The 9,120-nt window shown below is 24.7% G+C and overlaps 5 protein-coding genes across 5 annotated transcripts in view; 4 read left to right on the top strand and 1 right to left on the bottom strand.

The window, feature by feature from the left end:
* Positions 1-464, top strand: part of DICPUDRAFT_84938 (uncharacterized protein) — a gene marked incomplete at both ends in the record, with an annotated part of 1,256 nt that extends 792 nt beyond the window's left edge. The window contains one exon of the mRNA XM_003294419.1: positions 385-464. Coding sequence (XP_003294467.1) covers positions 385-464 — 80 coding nt within the window. The remainder of the gene's footprint in view (positions 1-384) is intronic.
* Positions 465-1,063: 599 nt separating this feature from the next.
* On the top strand, positions 1,064-3,817 carry DICPUDRAFT_51532 (myosin heavy chain kinase C). Its single transcript, XM_003294418.1, has 3 exons — positions 1,064-1,190; positions 1,284-1,356; positions 1,427-3,817. Exons 1-3 carry the CDS (start codon positions 1,160-1,162, stop codon positions 3,537-3,539), a joined length of 2,217 nt encoding a protein of 738 aa, XP_003294466.1. The 5' UTR covers positions 1,064-1,159; the 3' UTR covers positions 3,540-3,817.
* A 101-nt stretch (positions 3,818-3,918) lies between these two features.
* On the bottom strand, positions 3,919-5,583 carry DICPUDRAFT_43464 (uncharacterized protein; the record flags this gene model as incomplete). The annotated part of the gene is made up of 5 exons (XM_003294414.1): positions 3,919-4,245; positions 4,318-4,693; positions 4,788-5,083; positions 5,160-5,323; positions 5,418-5,583. The coding sequence occupies 5 exons, from the start codon at positions 5,581-5,583 to the stop codon at positions 3,919-3,921; spliced, it is 1,329 nt and encodes a 442-aa protein (XP_003294462.1).
* Positions 5,584-6,993: 1,410 nt separating this feature from the next.
* On the top strand, positions 6,994-7,876 carry DICPUDRAFT_9720 (uncharacterized protein; the record flags this gene model as incomplete). Its single annotated transcript, XM_003294417.1, has 2 exons — positions 6,994-7,312; positions 7,371-7,876. Coding segments are annotated over 2 exons (825 nt in total), but the record flags the coding sequence as incomplete, so codon positions are not given.
* Positions 7,877-8,533: 657 nt separating this feature from the next.
* DICPUDRAFT_43466 (uncharacterized protein) lies at positions 8,534-9,114 on the top strand (the record flags this gene model as incomplete). The annotated part of the gene is made up of 2 exons (XM_003294416.1): positions 8,534-8,641; positions 8,725-9,114. 2 exons carry the CDS (start codon positions 8,534-8,536, stop codon positions 9,112-9,114), a joined length of 498 nt encoding a protein of 165 aa, XP_003294464.1.
* Positions 9,115-9,120: the final 6 nt, after the last annotated feature.

Here is a 9,120-nt window from a genome sequence, read left to right as displayed (position 1 = left end):
TTATTTTTAAAAAAACTTTGTTCAAAAAAATAAAAATAAAAATAAAAAAGATTTTTTTAAATTTCTAACATAATGGTAAATTATAATATGTATACATATTATAACATTACATTAAAATTATTTTTCCTAAATCGCATGTGACAAAATAATTATTGTCACATGACAACCAACATAATAAAATATCCCAAAAGCCACACACGTGGAGGTAATAAAAATAATAATAATAGAAATAATAAAAATATTAGCATTAATAATAATATTAATAATAAACAATAAATAATTATTAAATAATAAATAATAAATCTATGATATTAATAAATTATTATTATCATTATTATCATTATGTTTCAAAATTTTAATAATAAAAATCCTAAAATATTTTAGTATTTACATACGCGCGCTCTCACACTAACACAAAAATAAAACAACCCTCTCAAAACCCGCATTCACACAAAAATTATTAATATTAGGTAAAAAACACAATATGATCATTTTATTTTTTTATTTTAAAATAATTTTATTTATAATTTTAATAACAATAACAAAATAAAGCAAAACCAAACAAAACCAAACAAAACAAAACAGAATTGATGGTTGTTATTATTTATATTATTTTAAAAAATTAATTTTTTGTTTGTAAAAAAAAAAAAATAACAAAACTCACTAACCACCAAACCTAAAAATAAAAAAATTTTTAAAAAAAAAACTTTTTTTTTTTTTATTTTTTTTAATTTATTTTTTAAAACTATAAAAAAAACATTATATAAATAATTACCCCATTATAATTTTTTTTTTTTATGTTTGTTTAAATAAGAAACATATAAATATCTTTAACGAATTAAAGATAGATATCAATCAAAAATAATAAAATAAAATAAAATAAAATAAAATTGTATGTGTGTTGTTGTTTGAATATATTTATAAAGAGGAGAAATTATAATTTATAAATATATAAAGAGAGAGGAGAGGGATACTTTTTTTTTTTTTTATCATTGGATTGTTTACACATATAAAATAATAATAATATCATATTAACTTTTTTTTTTTTTCTTTTTTTATACAGAAACAACAAATTTTTTTTTCTTTTTTTTTTTTAATATAATAAATTGTTAAATTAGTATAAAAAATAGTATTTGTAGTAATAGTAAAATAGATAAAAATGGAAGAAAAGAAAACAGGAGCAGCAGCAGGTACATATTCAAATTAAAAACTTAAAATAAATAAATAAAAAAATAAATAAATAAATAAATAAAATACTTACTTTTATTATTAAAATTTTTTAGCTTTAGCATTATTAAATCAAAAATTCCCAGTTGCTGATGTCATTGCAGGAACCAAGTGCGAAAGAGCAATAAAGTAATTATTTTATAACAAATTAAATAAAATGTTAATATTGATATTAATATTTTAATTTTTTTTTTTACAGGTGGGAATTAACAATTGGTGATGACTTAACACCAAAATGGACCCATAGTATTGTTTGTGTTTCTATCGAAAAAACACCATTTGCAAAAGGAAGTTGTAGAACTGCACATAAATTAAAAGATTGGAGCCATCCAGATCAAGGATTGGTCGGCAAATTTTCAACCAATAAAAAAACGACAAGAGATTCATATTTTACAGATGTTTTAATGCAAACTTTTTGTGCAAAATGGGCTGAAAAATTCAATGAAGCCAAACCACCAAAACCAATTACATTTTTACCATCTTATGTATACGAATTAATTGATCATCCACCACCATATCCAGTTTGTGGTGGTGAACCATTCATTGAAGGTGATTATAAGAAACATAATAACAACAGTGGTTATGTCAGTTCAGATGCAAGAAATACACCTCAATCATTTTCACATTTCTCATACGAGCTTTCAAATCACGAACTTTTAATTGTTGATATTCAAGGTGTAAATGATTTCTATACAGATCCTCAAATTCATACTAAAAATGGTGAAGGTTTTGGTGAGGGTAATCTTGGTGAAACAGGTTTCCACAAGTTTCTTCAAACCCACAAATGTAATCCAGTTTGTGACTTTTTGAAATTAAAACCAATTAATCAATCAAAGAAAGCTCTTTTAAGAGGAACTTTACCAGTTGTACAATTAATGGATTTCCACGACGCAATCGGTTTGAATGGTAATAATGGTAGTCCACAAAAGAACTATGATATGAATTACTTTAGAAATGGTGGAGGTGCTCAACAACCAATTTCATTAGATGACGAGGAAAAAATGCTTCAAGAGCAATTAGAAAGAATTAGAGCTCAACAACAAAAGAATAAACCTGCTCCACCGTTAGTTAAACAACCATCAGGCAACAATTTAAATAAACAATCAGCAGCAGCAGCAGCAGGCCAACCAATCTCACCAAAACCAGCAATTGTTAAGACACCTTCACAAGGCAATGTAAATAAACCAATTTCACCATCAAAAGAAACAACAACTACTGCAGTAGTAGCAGCTGCTACACCAGGTGGTAGTAATGTAAAAGTAGAAAGTAGCGCTCCACAACCACAACCAGCTCATCCAGCTCCAGCAGCAGTTTCAGTTCAAGTTAGAAACTCACCACCACCATCACAACCAATTTCATCAGGTTCATCATCATCAACCACATCATCGACCTCATCAGTTCAATCAGGTTCATCACCAGACGAACAAGTGGTACCAGATCGTTCTGCTTTTGAAAAATGGGACTTGAAAACAATTAGAAATCATGATACTATCAGAGGTTTACAAAGTGAATGTATCACTGGTGATTCATCAAAATTATTCAGTGGTTCAAATGACGGTCAAATTGGTATTTGGGATTGTAGTGGCGAAATTAAACATATTACTAACATCAAGGCTCATGGTAAGTCAGTTAGATCAATCATTAAACGTCCAAATTTCGAATCAAATATTTTAACAGCTGGTGCAGATTCATACGTCAAAGAATGGGATATCAACACTCAAACTGTTGTTAAGGAAATTAAAGAGTCAAACGAAGTAAACACTATTTTCATTCAAGATAATCTTTTATATACTGGTTGTAACGATAAAACCGTTAAAGTCTGGGATATGAGAAACTATGAGTGTGTTAAAACTCTTAGTGGCCATACCCGTGCTATTAAATCTGTATGCGCTTTAGGTAACCTTTTATTCTCTGGTTCAAATGATCAACAAATCTACGTCTGGAATCTTCAAACTGGTACTATTCTCACCAATTTCCAAGGCCACGAGGGTTGGGTTAAAACTTTATACACTCACAACAATATGCTTTATTCTGGTAGTCACGATGAAACTATCAGAGTTTGGGATCTTAAAACTACTCGTTGTGTTAACACCATTAAATGTAAAGATCGTGTAGAGACTTTACACGTCACCAATCAAGGTATTTTTGCTGGTAGTGGTGATTATCTTCAGGTTTTCAATCACGAAAAATATGAAAATTTAGCTTCTGTAAATACAAGATCTTCAATTCTTTGTTTATGGAGAAATCAAAATCAATTATTTACTGGTTCACTTGCAAGTAATCTTAAAGTTTGGACTTGGGATAATATGTAATTTAATAGTATATTAATAATTATAAAAGTAATAGTAATAGTAGTAACAATAGTAATAATAACAAAAATAATTTATATTAAGATTTTTTTTTTAAAAATAAAAAATCACACAAACAAAAAAAAAAAAAAAAAAAAATTAATAACGATATATTATAAAAAATATTATTATAATAATAATATAGAAATAATAACAAAAAATTATTTATTTATTTATTTATTCATTATAATAGTAAAAATAATATTTTAAATAAAAAAAAATTTATAGTTTTTATAAAAATGAAATTTTAAATGTTCCAGTTATTTCTTTTTTTTTTTTTTAAAAAAATATTTTTTATTTATTTACTTAGTTTTTATTTTATTTTATTTTATTTTACTTTATTTTATTTTGTTAAATATTGACCAACAGTTGAGGAACCAGCTTTAATAAAGACATCATTGCAAATGATTGAATCCTTTATGGTGCATTTATCTTCAATGTTAACATGGTCCATAATAATTGAATTTTCAATACGAACATTATCACCAATTTTACAATGTTTGCCAATAATCGAAAATTTAACACTACATTTAGAACCTAATGTTGAACTGGCACCTATAACACAATATGGACCAACTTGGGTTGGTGTAACATTTGCAGCTGGATCTATAAAATAATTCTTTTCTAATTTTGGTTCCAATGGTAATAAAGATAAATCACCTTTTGAAATCTAAATAATAAATAAATAATAAATAAATATTTTATAATAATAAAATTCTGTGGTAAAAAAATGAATTCTTACATCTCTATTAATTTGTTGATATGATTTAACTGTATTAACATTCATACAATATCCATTCTTTAAGATATATGCTAAACATTTAATTGTTTTTTTCTTTTGAATGTTAATGTCAGAGAATTGGTTAAATGGTGAGGCGGTAGATGACATTTCTTGTGAAATTTTTTGAGTTAAATTAAATGCGCTCTCTGGTAATGGTCTTTGACGCTTGATATTTGGGATTTGACAAGATAATAAATATGGAATTAAATGTTTTTTAATATCGGAAAATAATGGATATTTTTCTTTTTGATCTTCTACAATTAATTCTAAAACCCATCTTGAAAAAATATAAAAATGTGTGTCTTGTAAATCACTATAAATTGTTAAATTTGGGAAACTAAAATAGTAATGTTGTTGATATTTTATGATGATAATTAAAATAAAAGTGTTAGTTTTGATGTTGACCTAATGTTTAAAATTTATTAACTTACTGTTTCAATAAAGATTTGTTAAATTGTAAATTTTCTTCAATCTCGGTGCCTGGTTCCATCATGATAACTTTTTCTTTCTTTTCATCCAATGCTATATAGTCAGTGAAAATTAATTCTTTCTTACTTGATGATGGTGCTTCAGCGGCACCTTTCTTGCTTGGTTGTTCTACAACTTTTTGTGCTGGTTTTAAAAGCATAGTAACTGCTGCCTCGCCGCTTCTATGAATATCTGCCATTTGTCTAATAAAGGTTTCCTCTAAAACTAAATTTGCGTTTAAAATAATAAAATACTCAGACTGTTTAAAGATAATAAAATAATTTAGTCGTTAGGATGATTTATTCTGTATAAATGATTTGATTCTTTATAGTTACTTTAATTTTATCTCTGATTCTATATAAAATTTCGCAGGAAGCAAGTCGATCTTTTAATACAAAGAATTCGACCTCAAGACCTTTATAAATTTCTGATACATGTTGTCTGATTTTTTCTTCTGATGCTTCATTTACAACGATAATAATTGGGTTATCTGATTTTGCTAAAATATTTATAATAAAATTTTTATGATTAGATTGAATGACTCTCTTTTTATTTATTATTTTATTTGAGTATCATATAATAGTTGATATTACTTTCAAAACCTGCTTTTTCTAAAAACTCAAATTGATACGAAATTAAAGGTCTATTGGCAATTGGTAATAATGAATGTGGAATATTATCGTCAATTGGTGAAAGTCTTGAATTTCCACAAGCTTTGTCGGTAGCTAAAATAACAACTTGAAATTGAGTTTGTGTCATTTCTATCCTGTTATTCGATCTTGATTAAATATCTAATTTAGACTAAATAGTGGTAAAAAAAATGATGAAAAAATAGGAAAAAAAATTTTAAAAAAAATAAAAAAAAAAAAAATAAAAAAAAAATTCAAAAAAAAAATAAAATAAATTTTCATCTTTTTCTCATATATATTTAAAAAGAAATAAAAATACTAAAAATGCCACCATTTATTTATAAATAAATTTTATTTGTTTTTTTTTATTATTTTCATATTATAATTTAAATTTTAAATCCAAAAATATTTTTAATTCACTTATATAATATTTTATTATTTATAGTAATATTAATAACTACATTAATAGTAATAAAAACAACAACAATATTATTAATAATAATAACAATGGCCACAATTATAATCTTAAATTCTCAAAATAATGTTCATTTAATTATTAAAATTCCGGTGTAGGATTAAAAGAAAAAAGTATTCCTGATGATTCGTTTAGACATTATTATTTTTCTTTCATTGAAATTTTTTAAAAAAAAAAAAAAATATAATTATGTTTTTTTTTTAAAAAAGGGTGTTAATAATTTTTTTATATTATTATAAATATTATTTATTTATATAATAGTAAATTTATAGATTAGAAATAAAAAATTAAATGGGAATTACATTAAAGATAATTAATATATACATATAAATAAAAGCTATGGATAATAGCAACAATACCAATAATAGTGACAACAGTAATTATAATAATAATAATAATAATAATAATAATAATAATAATAATAATAATAATAATAATAATAATAATAACAATAACAATAACAATAATTTTGATGAAGAAATTGAAAACCATAATGAAAATCACCACCATCATCATAGATTTAATGAATTAAAAGAAAGAATGAAAAAGAAATCAATAGTTTTTGAGGTCGATAATATACCGTGCTATTTTCAAGGTGGTATCATTAAATATAATAATAGACCCAAAATAATAAGAAAAAAGAGAATATATTCAAAAAGAAATGGTGTAAGGGCATACAACAGAGACGATGAAGATTTTAATCACCCATCATTCATCGAACTTACACCAATAACATCAAGTTCAAATGACATTAATAGCGATATTAACAACAACAGCAATAATAATAATGATGTTTTATTAGATGAATCAATATTGTCATCACTTTCATCACCATACTCAAATATTTCAATACCAAATAATGTTAGAAGCAGATCGAATACATCAATTCGACAAAAACTTCATACCACTGACACAGACAATAATGATGGTGATTTAAAATCAAAAACATTAAATAGTATTAAAAATCAAATTAATGAAAAGAATAAAGAAGAAGAGGAGTTGGAAAAAGAACTTGATGAAATTATGGTAAAAAGAACATGGAAACAAACATTTTTTCATTATTTAGGACTAGGTGAACTATTTACCCCCGCACTATATAAAGCCGCATCTATGGAACTGATAGGGTCTGCTTTGTTTTTATTTATGTCATTGTCTATATTAATTTCATCAGTAAACTATTATAATTTTGCGTTCAATTCTGATGCTGCTAATTTCCCGCCCGAACAAGTATTAAACTCTGTACCAAACTATAGAATTCCCGTAACCGCTGGTGTTTTGCATATACCCCTACTATTTTTATTAATCTTAGCAACTGCTCCAATTTCAGGCGGTCATTTAAACTCAAGTATAACTTTTGCAACTTTCCTGGCCGGCTATACCTCATGTATGCATAAATATAGAGCATAGCAACTATTATTATAATATTAATTTTAATTTTTTAGTTACTAGATGTGTATTTTATATTATTGCACAATTAACAGGTGGAATTATAGGATCAGCTATATTAAGGGGCATACTACCATTCAACATTATGAAGAGGACCAACTTAGGTATTTGCACGTTTGGAACAGATATTACCTATGGAGGTGCATTGGGTTTAGAATTTATGCTATCAATGTTAAATTTATTAGTGGCATTTGGTGTTGCATTGGACCCACGTCAAACCTCCCTATTAGGGCCAATAGGTGGTGCACTTTCAGTATCCTTTACATTAGGCTTATCGATTATTTCAACAGCTGGTATTGCCCCAAACTATATATTTGGTTTTAATATTACAAGATGTTTATGCCCAGCAATTGTAGTGGGGGATCTTACAAAAATTTGGCCGTATATAGTGGGACCACTTATTGCATCATTCACTATTGGTGTTTATATATATTTAGTACCGCCATTTAAATCCTTTCAAGCACCACAATATATAATTGAAAAATGTAAAAAAATTGAAAATAAAAAATAAACTATACAATATTATAAACAATAATTATTAAAAATTATATCAATAATTATATCAATAATTAAATTTTATTTGTGTAATATACATATTCTCAATTATAATAATAATCAATTAAGTTAAAATATATATAAATTTATTTTCTTTTTATTTTTTTTGGAAGACTAATAATTAGTAATTTTATTATAAATTTTAATTAATTAAAAACCTCTTTTAAAATATCTAAAAAAAATAAAGAAAACCAGTGTAAATAAGAAATTTAATCAGTTTAAAAGAGGAAAAAAAAAAAGATTTTAGATTATTTGAAATTATAAAAATAATTAATTATAATAAATATTTATTTTTTATTTATTTTTTTAAATTTTAATTTTTTTTAATTTATTTTTTTTTTTTTAAAAAATTTTTTATATTTTTTTATTAAATTTTCATTTATGAATTCACACCCCTCTTCAATTTAATTTTATATAATTTTTAATTGGTATTTATAAAAAAACATTTAATTGTTTAACAAAACTTTTTTATTATTATAAATAACAATAAAATAACAATAAAACACAAAAATATTGTAAAAACAAAATATTAAAATTAAAAATAAAATTAAAAATAAAATATAATAAAAACCCTATAATAATATTATTATATATATTTCAAATAATGAATGAAGCAAAGTATAGAAGTTGTGTAGGTGCATTAGTATTTAATCAAGATAATCAGGTATTAATATGCAGAAGGTCCTCAAAAAAGAAAACTTGTGTAGGAAAGGTAATTTATATTATATTTGATAATTGTTATTTTAATATGACTCATTAACATACTAATTTTTTTATTTATTTTCTTTCAATCAGTGGCAATTCCCACAAGGTGGAGTTGAAGTTGAAAAGAATGAGGATTATTACCATGCAGTACTAAGAGAAATCAAGGAAGAAATAGGATTGGAACCATCATTAGAAACTTTAAAATATGTCTCAAAACTTCAAAATCCAATATCATATCTTTACAACCAAGATGAACCAGTGCAAAGAAGTCAAGGCCACACAGGACAAATGATTCATTGGTATTTATTTTATCTTCCAAAAGACTTAATTTCTCTTGTCAATTTAAATAACGAATCACCACCAGAGTTTGATCAATGTAAATGGACAAGTTTCGATGAGTTTTTAAAAGATAACGATATGATGGTACCATTCAAAAGAGAAATGTTTAATACTCTATTTTTCGAAACCCAACCAATATAAATCAAT

Source organism: Dictyostelium purpureum (genome assembly GCF_000190715.1).
Source record: "Dictyostelium purpureum unplaced genomic scaffold DICPUscaffold_564, whole genome shotgun sequence".
Lineage (NCBI taxonomy): Eukaryota > Evosea > Eumycetozoa > Dictyosteliales > Dictyosteliaceae > Dictyostelium > Dictyostelium purpureum.
The sequence above is the reverse complement of the archived record's forward strand: the minus strand, read 5'-3'. Positions and strand labels throughout refer to the sequence as shown.